This window comes from Phoenix dactylifera, unplaced genomic scaffold (assembly GCF_009389715.1).
Source record: "Phoenix dactylifera cultivar Barhee BC4 unplaced genomic scaffold, palm_55x_up_171113_PBpolish2nd_filt_p 000345F, whole genome shotgun sequence".
NCBI classification, from domain to species: domain Eukaryota; kingdom Viridiplantae; phylum Streptophyta; class Magnoliopsida; order Arecales; family Arecaceae; genus Phoenix; species Phoenix dactylifera.
The window spans coordinates 16331-32303 of record NW_024067804.1 but is presented as its reverse complement, the minus strand read 5'-3'; the positions used below and the strand labels follow the sequence as shown (position 1 = coordinate 32303).

The 15973-nt window shown below is 34.1% G+C and overlaps 1 protein-coding gene across 2 annotated transcripts in view; it reads left to right on the top strand.

The window, feature by feature from the left end:
* The window catches only part of LOC120105703 (probable inactive ATP-dependent zinc metalloprotease FTSHI 5, chloroplastic), a 34662-nt gene extending 19154 nt beyond the window's left edge, over positions 1-15508 (top strand). The window contains exons 13-20 of one of the 2 annotated variants that reach the window (XM_039118395.1): positions 3775-3894; positions 5349-5534; positions 5658-5732; positions 11464-11523; positions 11691-11798; positions 12496-12576; positions 14336-14408; positions 15029-15508. In XM_039118395.1, the coding sequence (XP_038974323.1) occupies positions 3775-3894; positions 5349-5534; positions 5658-5732; positions 11464-11523; positions 11691-11798; positions 12496-12576; positions 14336-14407 (702 nt within the window). In that variant the 3' untranslated portion in view covers position 14408; positions 15029-15508. Of the gene's footprint in view, positions 1-3774; positions 3895-5348; positions 5535-5657; positions 5733-11463; positions 11524-11690; positions 11799-12495; positions 12577-14335; positions 14409-15023 lie in introns of both variants that reach the window. The other variant, XM_039118394.1, reaches the window with a different exon arrangement.
* The last annotated feature ends 465 nt before the right edge of the window (positions 15509-15973 follow it).

Genomic DNA, 15973 nt, shown 5'->3' with positions numbered 1-15973 from the left:
TATACATGTGTGACTTTAGGCATTTTTTCTACACATTGCAGATTCTTCATTTCCTGCTTTGTTTTGGTTATTGGAGATGTCTTGTTAGGCCACCACAAAGCTTTGCATATTGCACTATTCATTTACAACCATCAAGTTATTAGCATAGTAGCTAACCGTAAATGTTAATATTTTATTTGGTGATCTGATGAATTTTATTACAGTATAAAATCACAAGGTGACAATTATCTAAGTATCCATTTGCAGCCTGATATGATATGCTTCTTTATTTATGATCACACCTATGGTACGCCGTACTGGCCCAAACCAGACGGTACGGAGCGTACCGTACAGTACCAGTTCGGTACCAGTATCCGATACCGAAACTCGGTACGCCAAAATTTTTTTATACCGTACCATACCGTACCGGCACTCCGGTACGGGGTCCGGTACCGACATGGCGAACCCTTTAAAGATAAGAATTCAACTTTGAAGAGCTACAATGCAAATGATTTTTTTTTCCATGCCCCATTTTGTGTAAACTTCTCTTATACCCATATTTCATTGCTACTTGTTAGCCCTTATATTGAAGTATTTGTTTTTAACAGTATTTTGAATTTGTTATTTAGGTAAGCTTATCTGGTGCAGATATAACCGTCCAAGCATTAAATATAATAATGAATATTATGTCTGGTGTTTGCAGAGCAACTAATAAATAAAACTGAAGTGGTTTTGTGAACGTCATTCATAGTGATCTGTCATGGTCATTATGATGAAGTATTATTGAAAACATGGCTATGATACCGCTCTTGATTTTCTTCTACTGTAAAATGGTGAACCTCTTGATTTGTTTCTTTATATGGTCTGTTTTTATGGTTTTTCTCTAATATGAAAGGACAAATTGATTCAAATTTTAAATTTGCTGCAACTCGTTTAGTAACCTGTCCTGCATACAAATATTCATCCTGTCTAGACTTGAGTAGTGCTAAGGTCATATCGTGTTCATTATTTGATGTCTGCATTCCTATGGTGAAAGCTGAACCTATGGGTTATGTTTGTTTGATCAACGGACATCATATAATGAAGTAGCAAATGTACAAGCTCTTGGAATCTGCCATTAGGTTAACAAAACTGAAAGTTTCTGTTCTTTTTTTAATGGCTTGTTATGCATTGGCTATATGTTCATCATAAAGCCCCAGTATAAGCTCTTTCCTTGAGCAAACTATTCCATATTGAAGAGGCTGATACCATTCTTATCTTGGCATAGTGGATTCCATGCTAGAATAGCTGGAGAATGAACTCCTTTAGTAAGATAAATTTTTCAAGAAGATTCATCTAAGATCTAGCTACTTCAAGCTCATGTATAAATCTAATTGTTTTCTTAACAATTGGAAGTTATCGCAATCCACCGAAAGAAGGTGCCTGTTCAAGTTTAGGCAAATTAATTTCACTAAATTAAACTCTAAACACTGTCTTGTACTTCAGAATCTCAAATTAAACTGTAATTTTATCTGTCTGTTCAGGATATTTGCATTGGGCATAGAGCCTGTCATTTTCTACTCATTAACCTTATCGCTTAGTTAAGGTAACCAACAAACACTAGTCTTATTTATGCACTACTACAAGCAATGATTAAAATGCATGCCAAATGCATTTTATCTATTATATAATTTGTGCCAGTTGGTTATCAGCACATCACAAGACTACATACTTTAGTATCATCTGAGTGGCCCTATATTGTCGTATTTTATCTAATATATAATTTGTGCCAGTTGGTTATCAGCACAACAAAAGAGTGTATACTGTATACTTTTGTATCATCTGAATTGGCCCTATATTGTCGTGTATGTTGCTTGTATTGATGTGTATTAGATAATAATTACTGGTGTATGACATAAAGCGGTATAGTTTGTGCCTTCCCTTTTATCAATCTTTGTTGTCCATTGTGAACAGCCTTGTTTGTACTAAAAAATTCTGGTTCTTCTCCATGACTGAAATTATTTTTGGTCCTTTTTCCCCCTCATTCAGAGTTGGAAGTTGTGATGTATAGACTGGACTCACAACTAAGAAAAATGTCATCATTTTACACCAAATTAAACTTAGCAATTAATATGCCCCTTTATCATAAAGCTTTCAATATTGTTACCCATACATGAGCTTCTTAGGGTCGCGGCAACATGCATATGACAACTACAATTTGTTGATAATTTGTAGATATTTACTTGTCCCCTTTAGTTTTTTGTTATGAATTTTGAGATTATGCAATGGCATAGGAATATCGTTGCATGTGAAAATACTTTAAAATTCATGCAGTGCACATGTCCCAAAGAACCTTAGATATGTAGGACATTTTGGGATCCTAGATTTCTATAGGCTAGTTATAATTTGTAAAACGCAGTTGAAATCGACCTGTGTCTAAAGAAGTGTATTGTAGCATTGAAGTTATGGATCATTTTACAGGATTGTGTATCATTCCACGTAAATCTGGCAGATTGAACTTCCAGCTCTTGACCAGTGAGTGACTTGTAATTGTACTACAGGGTCACTTCAGATCTGACTGTACATCTAGCCCAGTTATACTTGCAAGGGCCAAACTAGCATGGCCTGAAATGTTGGACTAGTTTAGATGGCCACCATCATATGGTCAGTGGTCCAACAAGAATTTATGAAACATAAAATATCTTTTTATATAACATAAAATATTTTTTTATATAACATAGATTACTTGTGTTTTAGGCTAAATCAGGCAGGATCACAAATTTATTTCACATCCAAACTTGCGATCCTGATTCAATGGACCATATACATTTCAACTCATTTTGTTTTATTTGGAATCAAACAATATGAAATAACATAAATCTGATTACACTGACGGCCTTTTTATTAGCTAAAATGGTGTTTGGTTGAATTTCTTTTATCTGTATCTCAATTTTTAGTATAACCAAAATAACATTATGGCTATGCCTCTAAATTCATCATGCTGTTTAATGCTCATACTTGTTTTCCGAGTACTTTTAAAGAACTTTAGCCATATCAGATGGGTGAGTACATTTATTTCTTGTCACTCCATGTGTTTTTAGTGTATTAATTGAATGAGTTTGTCATAAATATTTTTGCAGTTCAGTTTGTATGCTTGAAGCTTTTTCCCCCTTTTTTGTTGCATTTTTATGGCAATCATATTTCCCTATAATTTACTATTTCTTCATCATGGAAGAAAACTCTTTTTATAAAAACAAAATCAATTCTGAGATTATAATCTGGCATGTGGACCATGAAAGCTTAGATTTTCTTCTATCAAAAAAAGTGGCAGTGTGTATTAACTTTAACATCTCTTCCAATAAATTTTCCTGATTCTGGTATGTATTAATAACTTTTTGCCTGTAATTTACAGAATAGCTGAACCTCATCCTGTGGATTCTTGCGTTATGTGTAGTAATGAGCATATTTATTTGGTCAAATGGACAGAAACTATACTTTTTCTTTTTGTTGTGGGTTGAGATGGGGGATTTGTACATAGGATTAAAGTTTTGTTCATAATTTAAGATGCTAACTAGGCAGCTGTATATCGACTATTATATACATGTCAGTGAACTACATTTGTAACTAGTTGCTTGGATCTACCTATGTCCCAGTAAATCCCATGCAGTCACAGTGATATATATTAGGTTAAGCTGCTGTCTCAGTCTTTTGGGATATATATGTGTATATATGCATGTGTGTCTGTATATCTATATATCTCTATATATGTTTTTCTTAACTTTGTGCTTTTATGCTTTTTTTTTTTATGATTGTCAGTGGACAAGGGGGACAAAATTTCCACATGCTGTCTGGGCTGCTGGTCGTGCTCTTATTGCGCTTCTTCTGCCAAATTTTGATGTTGTTGATAATATATGGCTGGAGCCAGCTGCTTGGGAGGTTTGTCTTGGTTTATACCTTTCTTGTCCTGATCAAACTTTTGGTATTATTCATTTAAGCAGTGATCTTAGCGAGAGTTGATTGTTCATAGCAAGGAATTATGTAGCGTCAAAACACAAATATTGGTCCTGTAAATAGTTTTAATATACTTACACTAAAGAAAAATTTAAACCTCCAAACAAAGTTTTGATCGAAACTTGTCAACGATTTTGGCATATAACAACATATGAGTTATGAGTTTAGTTAATTGTCTCGATTTTGTACAAATTGTTAATATATTTACTGAGTTTATATAATTATCTTGTGAAGCAGTCTATGGTTAACTAATTCCTTAACAGCAAGAAATTATATGTAGCTGTGTGATTTATTTCTTGTCATCATTTTAGCATTTCTATGTGTGTTCTGTACTTTTATTGCATAGACAGAATTTAGTGCTATTAATCCACTAGACATTTACATGGAAGGCTAAAATATTGAATAATTTTTGTCGAACATTAATATCTGCTGAAATGTATTTGATCTAAATATCTAATTCTCTGTATAACAATTTATTTCTAAGACTAATTCTTTCAAAAGGCCAACTGAGGATTCTCCTATGCCCGCTGTGCTGCTAGAAGAAGCTGATTGATGACTCAGCTTTAGCCTTCTTGCAGTTATGTGGGATAAGCCAGAGTTATTGATACTTATTCAAGGATAATTAATGTTACCTAATCAAATTTCAAAACTGTTCAACTGGCGATCTATCCAGTAAGTCATCTTTTCCTCGGAGTTCTTTTCTAATTTGTTACAGAGGCTTTGGTCAGATTGTGTAATGTCTATTATGTCATCCACAGCATTGAATATAACATTCTTAATTTAGAAATTTAAATTTAAGCCAAACATCAAGTATGTTTGGATTTGTGAGGAGGAGTCAGAAATGTATTTATTTCATTGATGAAACATATTCCAATAATTTAGATCAGACTCACCCTGTATCTGCATAGAAAGTTAGCTCTTCCTATATATTAAACAAATTATTTAGTGCATATACAAAACCTACTATTTGTTTGGTATCATTTCTATGTTTGTGCATATTCAACCCTCGTTTCAAGTACTAGTATATGCCAATCCTTGCTCGTTAGCATGCAGCTTGTCAGGCGGATATTGGCATCTGGCACTAGGTTGGTGTCAGATATCTAGGTGTGTTGGCCCATATCAACCCGGGCCAGTTGAATACTGTTGATGTGACTTGGCAGTGCTTGTCATGAAGCCAAAAATCCTTTATTTATTTATTATATTTATCGTTTTGTCATGTTACAACATGGCAAGGCATATATTGTTCTGATACACCTCATGCCGGCTGCACTTGAATTCTAGCTTCCAAGTTCCTGCTATGTTGGTTGAAGTTCTCTACTTCTATCAAGAAATGTTTGTCAGATGGAAAGAATGATGACTTTTATCCTTTCTTTTTTTAGGGAATTGGATGTACAAAGATTACAAAGGCAAAAAACAAAGGCTCTGCAAATGGAAATTTGGAATCAAGGTCATACCTTGAAAAGAAGCTTGTCTTTTGCTTTGGTTCATATATTGCATCTCAAATGCTTCTTCCTTTTGGGGAAGAAAATTTCTTGTCCTCATCTGAGCTCAAGCAAGCACAAGAGGTATGTTACATTTTTTGTACTTGTGGTTGCAAAAGCTAGTACTAAATTCATTTTGTCCCTTTTGAACATTTTTTTGTTGGACTTATGATCTTTTTTTCTCTATTATATGATTGTTATCTACAGATAGCTACTCGGATGGTGATTCAATATGGATGGGGTCCTGATGACAGCCCTGCCATTTACATTAGTAGCAAAGCAGTATTTACCAATTCCTGAAGGCCCAAGTTCCATCCATATAGATCTATGAAAACACACTCAGCACTGCCTTTTTTTTGTGTCTCCAATATTTTCATGGATCAGCATGCTTTATGTTTCATATATAGTTTTGCTATGGAATATATTTTGAAGTATAATGTGCTGGTGGCATGTCGGCCTGGTAGTGATACGGTTAGTACCATGCCATGTCATTCCATTGCTAGTGCTTGGCACACAGGCACAGATCATGCCAATTATTGGCATAGAGCAGGTATTGTGCTGGTGTCAAGTGCTGCTGATGTATTGGCATATTATGTATCATGCCCGCCAACCGGTGGCTAAGGCCATGCATAAAACTTCATGATTCATGCAAAGATAACAAAATATGTAAAGCATGGAGTGCTGATGGTTTTTCCAAAGCTATTTCGTATATGATTGTCAGCTTTTCATGTTCTGTGTTGAAGCATCATTTTCTGCCTTTGTTTTATCCTCGGCCAAACATATTGTGGTGGATAGAATCAACAATTCAAAAACTGCTTAGTTCACACCTCATACTTAAGCATCCATATTGGTACATTAAATGCTTGGCTCAGGCAAAAATTGACCAAATAGCATCTGAATTGACTCCACTTGAGTGGTTCAGGAGTGGATCGAGGTTGATTCGCCCGAGTCAGCCTCGAACTAAGCAGTATGACTAGGTAACTCTTGCATGTTTTAACGGGTCTTTGTCCTCTCTTTCCACCATTCAAAAATGGAGATGAGGAGAACATGGAGAAACGATAATGTGGTGCTCATATTTGCATTGGATTTCGTTCATATTAACAAATTTTCAATTTAAAAGTTACTTCGAGCTAGGTAAGAGTGCCTCTACACTTATTTTCAAAGATTTCTTCAAAAATCTGAACCTTTGTAATTTAGTTTAAACTAAAGGTAACTCTTTTAAAATTGAGTTCAGAACATTTTTAATCATCGGATTCATGCTCATGAAAATCATGTTAATTTGGGGTTTTGGGTTGATCCCCAAAAGCATACACCAAAAAATCGTGTAAAGTCAAAAAGTAACTCTAAGAAAAGGGTGTTTGTTTTAGTTGATTTTTGGATATATTGTTGAGAAGTGTCTGATCTATAACCCACCGGAATTATTTTTTTGATCTTTTTTGAATTAATTCTCATAATTTTGATAATACTAAGTAATGAATTTTGGGAAAAATCCATAGCATGTTGACACTAGTTATGTGCACCTGCTATCAAAATTTTAGACAATAATGCTTGCAATTTGGGCGTGCTTGTGTTGTACCTAAGCTTTGGCCCAAGATCATTGTAAGTAAATCAACGCAAGGAAGATACCTCTACATGGGTTGATTTTTTTCTATGTTACACATATTCGGTCAAAGCCTCAAGTGAAATTTATTTCCATGATTATTTTGATTTTTTGAAATTATTTTGAAACGATTTCCAAAAAATTATATATATGGTGTTAGATAAATATACATTCTTTTCCAAGATGTATTTTTTTCATAAAATTATCTTTAATCAACGTTCATTTGTTAACTAACAAATGCATTATGCATGTATAAATTAAATCGCCAATAAAATGAAGATAAATTGAAGCACTCATGCGCATAATGTGAATGCGCTAATGGAGTGTGTGCAATAAACTTGCACTTCAATCCAAGGTATAAAATGTTTCTAAAAATTAATGAAATTGATCACAAAATATGAATAAATAAGTGAGTGCCTGCCATCAATCATAGCATGTTAGTGATCACATTGTAGACTAGTTCAATTTTCCAGGGACCTAATTGCATTTATTTGCTGATTCTAACACTGGTTTTAAATTTAGTCCGCATTCCAAGTTTTGTGTAGCTTATTGATAAATATAAATGTCGCTAACCATGATCTGATATACTGATTTATACTAATTGTACCATACTGTATTGGTAAGACATTGATATAGTATCACAGTTTGGTTTGGTATATGAGTCAAACCAGTTTGTATTAAGCGGAACAACCTCGTACCGCTTGGTACCGCCTGAAATGGGAGTGCATACTGTACCATGCTATTTTTTTTTCTAGAGTACCATACTAATTGTACCATGCAGTTTCAAGTAGTACCATAATAAAAAGTGGGAAAAAAAGGTGAGGGGCTGTCTTGATACGGAGTGCATACCATACCATACCGAATATACTCTACCAAACTGATAACATTACTAGTATGATACATGGTACCGAGATTGCGGACCTTATCCTAAGCTCAACAATCATAGAAAACTACAACTCAAGCACCAAAGTCCATACTCCCACCGTATTGCTTGCAAAACATAGTATTATGATAAGGAAACATGATAAGAAGTCCAAAACTAGATTTTGGGGCTAAAATGTTGTACCAAAATAATTTGGGGCATATCTATGCTTACCACTTTATAGCCTTTGTTAGCATGATCCTTGAGATGGTGCATGCTACGCCCTACCATTGGTTGGTATGGGTTTAATCCTCAGTATTTCGAACCTTGCATAAAATGCATCATTGATGAGGGGGAACATAAAGTAGGAGAATATCGAGGTTGAAAGAGATTACAGGTGTTTTATCGGGGTATTCTTCTTTAAAGTTTGTTGAGCAAAGTGATATTCATTTGTTGATCTTGAATCATGTACAAATAAGAACTCCAACATTGAGTAAGTGGCCATATTTGTAGAGGTGAATTGAGAGTGGACAAGCATGGTTCACCATATCGCTTTGTATAGCTTAGTATTGGGTGTATCCTACTATTCGGGTAAGGTACTGGTATTGCACCAAGGTTCAATATAGTGTAGGGGCCAATCCGATATGTATTAGGTGGAAACAACCGATTTCGTCTAGTTTCATTCTGTAATTTGTACGGACCTATATCATCTATTTTGTGCGTTACCACGGTTGGGCATATGAAAAGGGTCTCTTACAAGGTTTGTTGTATCAGTGTGCATCCTAAAATGGATTTACCGTACCATACGGGTACAGAATTGAGACTCTGTATGGAGGATGTACCAAGTTTTAGTATGCTGAACCAACCTTCGTACTAGGCATACTAACACTGTACCAGGATGATACCGGTACAGGATCCTGTATCGAGATGGCGAACCTTGATTTTTTGACCTTGTGTCTTATAGGGGCATACTTGCAATACTGGTATTGATATGATTCCCAATGCCCTTACAATGAACCTTGGTATCAAGTAAGAATTTTGTATGAATACTTATTAAAATGCCCCATTGCACACTCATCTAAAGTTCCTTTTCACATGTTTGGGTCTATTATTGTGATTGATTTTATGATGTTCCCTAAGCTAACTAATTCTCAATGATGGTAGATCTGATGGACTGCTTGATTTTTACTTCTGTTAGTCCCCGTCCTTGTATTTGATATCCTATTTTTGGCTTTCTTTCTTTTCTTTCCTCAAAACCAACTTCTCACAAAGAAAGATGCATCTGAATCAGATCTTGAATTTCAGCATTGCCTTTAGCATTTAATGATCGTTGTTTCTGGATTTCATTTTGTAACATTTTTGTTTTGTTGAACTACATATCCATGGAAAAAATCTTTTTTTTTTTCAATGAAATACCTGTGACCAAGACCATATATTATTTCAGTTCTTGTTCCTTCATACTTGTCTATTATTTGACATTTTGACTTAGTCCTTGTAAGGAAATCATAGATTTGTTGAAAGGTTTAGAACACTTTACTTGTAATAAAGATTAAGTAGGAAAATGTTCCTTTTAATTATCAGCAAACTTCATTATAATTGCATTCAATTTGCTAAATCTGACAGTTGAGTGGTATATTGCTACAATAGTTCATGTATGGAGAATATTTGATCTGTCATTTTTGCTAGAGAGTTACTTATAACTATGCTATGTTTAGAATTCTGAAAAATATTTGAAATTGTTAAAACACTAAACTCTAATAGCAATGCATAGTATGATATTTTCTTTCATCTTTAAGTACATGACTTTATATTTAACATCCTTTTGCATGCTCATCCAACTCTAAATTTCTTTATTCCTTCCATTCCCTATTTTTTCACCTTTGTAAAATCTCGTTTGCTTTACATTTCTCCTGATTTGTACACTTCTGTGGCCTTTCATTGTTATTTTATTTGTTCAGTTCTTTTGCTCTGAGTTATTTAACTGGCACTCTTCTCTTTTTTCTCTGGATGCCACTTTGCTAGCTTGTTCTGCAGTAAGAACATCATGACATGTGTAGTTATGTGCATGTTAGCCTCCTTTAAATCCTTGTTGCTGGTTTGGGCATAGATGACCAAACTGTCTAGAGCATCCATTTTCCGATTTAAAATTAGCAAAGCTTCATTAAATTCTTCTACTGCAATAGAAGCAAAACTAGACCCTGATAGTTCAAAATTGAAATCTGTCATCAATTTCATTTTTTTCTATTGAAACTTTAAAATGTAATTTTTGGGTTGGATTAACTAACGTGCTTTTGAATTTTGCATAAAATACCCACTACATATCAATTTGCAAGAAAATTCAGGTTTTTTTAGAAGAACAATACACATTTAGGGGTCCCTGGAGATTTTTTCTTTTGGGGCTAAGTATGAGGCAAGCGATACACATTTACTAACTATCCAATACATTTTTATTGAACTGATACACATTTTGACTATCTGATAACCATTTGTTTAGACTATCGCCTGTCTTGTACTTAGACTGGGGGATAATTTTTTCTGGGGATATCTAAGTGTCTCATTTGCAAAAAAGAGAAAAAAATAAGGATTCTAGCCTTTTCTTGCAAAATTGATATTAAATGGTTTTTATGCAAAATCCTTAATTGCACTTCTTGGAAACTGCTCTTAGAAGAATGCCAGGCAAGCAGGGAAATGAAAAGATCCAAAAAAATACAAAGAAAAGTTATATCTATGCTTTGTTAATGTCTCATTTAAAATTAGTGGAACAGACAAATTGTGTGTAGAGAGAAGGGGGAGAGAAAGTAGTTGGCAGGGGCTCCAACCTCTAGTTACTCATTCTCTTCCACCCAAACTGCTCATTTCTCCATAACTTCATTGCACCACCCAAGAAACTGAGCACCTTAGCACCCAACTCCATCTGCCTTTATCTTTAGCCATACATCTTGTCAACCATGGCTAGGCCTGTTGGGCAATGCATATAGAATGAACTTCCCATATGAACTGAAAGGTTGCATTCAACGGCACTACCCAGCTTGACTTTTCAGATTGGACGTTGTTACATTTGGGTTCATTTCCGGATCAGAAATGGGTTCATTCAATCCACTTGATAGGAATAGATATTAAAGGACTTACATAGTAGACCCAAATAAATAAATGTTAAATCTAGCATTTTTTATTGTTATGCAAAGATTATGTTTCAGTTTGCATTAGTGTGGTCCTTGAAACATCAATTCATGGGCTTGATTGTCAATTATTATATAACTTTAATTTACTGCTCAAATTTGCCTAAATTACTATTCATGGCTTTCCTGCTGGAGTTAGATCTTTATCTATTCAAGGTTTATATATCTTTTTTTCTATTGGATATTGACCAGAATATTAATTTAGATTCCTCAAGTTCACCTAAATTAGTACTTGCAGCTTTCTTTCTAGAATTAAATCTTGATTTGCTCGAGGTTCACTGTTAATTTATTTGATCAGATTGACTTGAATATTGATTTGTTGGTTCATCCTTGCTGCCTTTCTTATCACTATTGATTCATTATTTTGGTTAGGTTGGGACTTTGAGTATGGGTAACAACCATGAGTTTGAGATGGCAGCTAAAGTTGAAAAGGTATGGATCCAATTACTTCATGTGGATTCAGTGTATTAGCCCTGTGGAATCAGACCCTCCATCTTTCCTGTGCATATAAATATGGAACCAATGACACTCTCTGAAAACCTTTATGTTGTGACGATTTACATTGTAAATCCATTTTTATTGAGTGCTTTGTTTCCCAGATGTACAACTTGGCATACGACAAGGCTAGGGATATGCTTCAAAAAAACCGTCAAGTGCTTGAGAAAATTGTGGAGCAGTTGGTCGAGTTTGAAAATCTGACTCAAAAGGTGGGCGCTTCCATTTAGTAGTTATTTTATAAAATATACTTTTCAATCCAGGTGCTGAAAGTAATGAAAGTTGGCATAGTCTGAAATTCTGAATATCCCAACCGAAAGCTTGAACTTGGTTTAGTCTCCACCAGGTTAACCTTGCAGTCAAAGATGCATAAATCTTTATCAGTTCAAAAGAATTTGTATGTGAAAATTGAATACGTAAAATTGCTTGTGTGATAATGAACTTACAAGAAACCTCATAAAAAATGTATGGTGAAGGCAACAGAAAATTTTTTTAGGGATATTTTAAGTATTTTTTAACATCCAATGAAGGGCCTCTTAGCATTTTCTTTCTTTCAACTGCTATCTTAGCATGGCAGCACCATGTTAGCAGTCATTGTTATTTAGATTCATAATGACATGATATTGAACTTTGTATTTTCTGTATTGTTACCCTTCAAGATCTTTTATTTTTGTTTATAAGTAAGTTTATTGTTTTCATCTAAGAATTATTAAATAATAATAATTGGTCAATCAGTTTACTGTTTATACATTTAACTTGATAGATTTTAAAACCTTTGATGATTATTCGTGTACTTAAATATTTACCTGGTAGGGTGGTACTGCAATAATCATTCAGGTATTTAAATTATATAAACTTCATAATCTTTCTAATCAGTAGGCATTTATATTCATTTTCTTGTTCCACCAGGATTTGTTAAATATTCTTGAAGACTATGGAGGAACTCGAGAGCAAGAACCATTCTTTCTATCAAAACATTATTATAAGGAGGTATTTTCTTTTATTTCTTTCGAACATCTCACACTGACTTAATTGGATTGCTTGATGATATTATTATAAACAACAAATCTTATGATATATTATAAACAACAAATCTGCATGCAATTCCACCAATGTATGAAAAGATTTTAATGTGTGTCACGTATTTCCCTTGCTTCCTCTGCATGGTGTGGTATGATCTTACATATTTTTCAAATATGTAAGGTTGGGACCTTATTGAAGGAGAAAGAAAAAAATATGTACCACTTAAGTTTGTGTTCTCTATCCAAAAGCATCTCTTTCACCATTTACTAAATATTCATGATAGGCTATGTCTTTACTGGGACTCTTTGCTTTTAAACAAATGCTTTTTTTAAATGAAAAAGTATATGTATTGGACATGGACTTTCATATTTGATGGCCTATCTTATAGCAGGTTTCATTAGTTAGCACCCTAAAAATGGGTGTTTCTTTCAGGAAGCGTTATCACATTTGCAAAGACCAATTTTTTCCTTTGCTAGCTCCAATCCATATTTTTGTTATGGACTTCTAGATAGAGTAGCATTCAGAGGCACGCATTAACAAGCCTTGATCTCTCATGAATCTTTTAGATTAAATGATCCTTTAAATTATAAACCAAGGTCAGCAGAACCGTCCAGAACTATCCGGTTTGGAGCGTCCCGAGCCATACTGGCAGCGGACCCTATTATTTAATTTACTAATAATATATTATTATTTAATTTATTAAATATCTATTATAATATTTAGTATATCGATATTGAAATATATAATGTGATGTAAGGTCATTGAATTATATATTATATTATATTATAATAAATAATTGATATTTATTATATTATTTTTTATAATTCTACTGTTTACATAGTAATATATTGTATCAAATTCTTTTAAAGTACATGATGTATTGGTATAATATATTTCTAATATATAATTTATATTACTAAATACAATGTCTAAGAAATTCTTTTAGATTTACCCATGCACTAAATAAGAAAGGATTTTAAATACGATTTTGCTTTTTAGATTTTTATTTGACATTCATCTTAGGATGTATGTTTTTCATCAGCTTCCTTCACCTTAATGTTGTGCCTTAAGTTTTTCTGGTTTTCATCATTTTCCTTGAAGTAATCATTTAAACTTGATTCATGAATATTGTATATTTGATCTCATCTTGCTGTGGTAATTATCTTTTAAATAACCAGTCTCCAATGAAATTTCTGCTTCTATAGTGTTTCAGCAATGTAAAGTTGACTTTTGCATTGTTATTTCTGAAATATGTCCATATAGATCTAGCATTTGAGCAAGCACTGATTAATTGTTATCTTTGAAACAATCAGAAGATACCATGGTCAGGTTTTCTTCCTTGTAGATTTATCTTAGATGTCAGTTGTGATTGGGAATTATTTTTAAATTATTGTTTCCCTATGGTTATTTCGGGCCTCATGATAAACTACGTGGAATATCTTGGGATGCACTGAACAACCTCGTCATCTGAAAGGGAGATTGAAGGAGATTCTATATCCAAAACATTGCTGATGTGATACGGAGCCATAAAGAAATCCTGATTAAATGGGAAAGGGTTGTTTTGAACTCCAAATCAGATTCCAGGGTTCATCCTTCATATTGCTACCGGGGCTTCTATGCTGTTGTTTAATATTTTTTGAGTCTATATTATTGTATATTTTACGTTTACTAGAAGAAAAAGACTTTCATTTAGTTTATGATGCATCATATCATGTCTTTTCTGCAGCTTACCTCTGGCAGCTCCCTGTATGGTGAGGGGAATTCAGCAGTATTGGACCTATTAGGTACCTCAACTTAAGGTATGATGGCCAAGGTTTTGTAGACTAGCTCAAATACAACTCAAATGTTTTGTATCAGTTCTCACCGAGTGAAGATGTATAGTTATCGAGGAATTTATTTCTATTATTTGTTTGATACTTTTGCCTAATCTTCTCATTACAGCTAGTGGATAAAGGATGATGTAATTCTTTTGAATTGCTTGCACAGTGAAAAGAAAAGTAAAGCTCAGTAGTTTGAATTCCAAGTATTTTTTTTCCCCCTTTGCCTGACAGTCATGCAATTGGTTAGACTTCATACTATTATTTGCATGGATGCTAATATTCTCAAGTTTAGCATGGATGGATGCTTTTACATGGATATGTTATTGATTTGAAACATCATAAGGCAATCTCTGTTACCACTGCTACCTATCTATCTGCATTTAGAAGCAATTAACCTGGAGAGATGCTACATGTGGATTAAAGCCACCTATGCATTGTGCCTATGGTGCTTATGGCACCAATTTTTAACCAGCATTCCTTTGGCATTGTGGTACAAATATCTGAGTTAGCAAGAGCACTCTTTTCGGGCATGCGATTTCTTAGTATATTTTCAGTGCCAAACAAAATATTCAGGCGTTTACATGTGATTGACAGTGCAGGGTAGCGTGTCTACAGATGGCGGATGGCATGCAGGTGAAGACTGCCACATTAGTACCAAACATCAAGCTTGGAAAGGGGAACTTCAAACCAGTCAGAGTCTATGGAAAAACCTTGCGTCAAGTGGCCACTTCAGCGTGAAGGGCGTGTTCCTAGAGAAGTGTGGCAATAGGCCAATTGTATAGCAACACTGTTTCTGATTTCTAGCTGTTCTACCTGATTGCTGCTGCTGCTGCGGCTGCTGGCGAGATGGGAATTGAAGTTAGGTCTTGCATCAACTCAAGAGACTTTACCAACTTCACATCATCAGTACACATACATGATTGATTAATTAATTTATTACAATTATATATTCTGCAGCGTGCCTCGTGCATATGATGATTTGTTCAAACCAAAATTTGTACCTCCACCCTCAAAGATTTACTTTGAGCAGCGGATCTTCATGAATATTTGAAGGTTCTTACTAATTGTGCATTTAACTAGACGCTAGTAAAATGTTTATGCAAGTGCATGTGTAAAAGGTGAGAAATATGATCAAAAACATAAGCGAACATAACTCAATTACAGAAAATGAATTTTGCATAAAAAATTTACTTAAGTATCAATTTTTGCAGCAAAATACTTTTTTTACATAGAAGGATACACATGATCTCCCAATGATTTTGCTGCTGAACCTAAGGAGATGATAGGTGATAGCGTAAACAAATGTGTATCGGATATCTAAAATATTTGCATCAAGCATCATTCAATATGCATCTAGTGTTTGGTAGATGTGTATTGCTCGTCTTTTACTTAGATCTGATGACAAAAATCCTTCGAGGACTCCAAAATGCAAGTTGCTTTGTAAAACAAAACAAAAAAAAGGTTCTCAGATATTGCAGCTGGCTGAAAAAAAGCAAAGAAGGATGAAAAATACTTAACTATCGAATAAGGCATGCATGTGCACT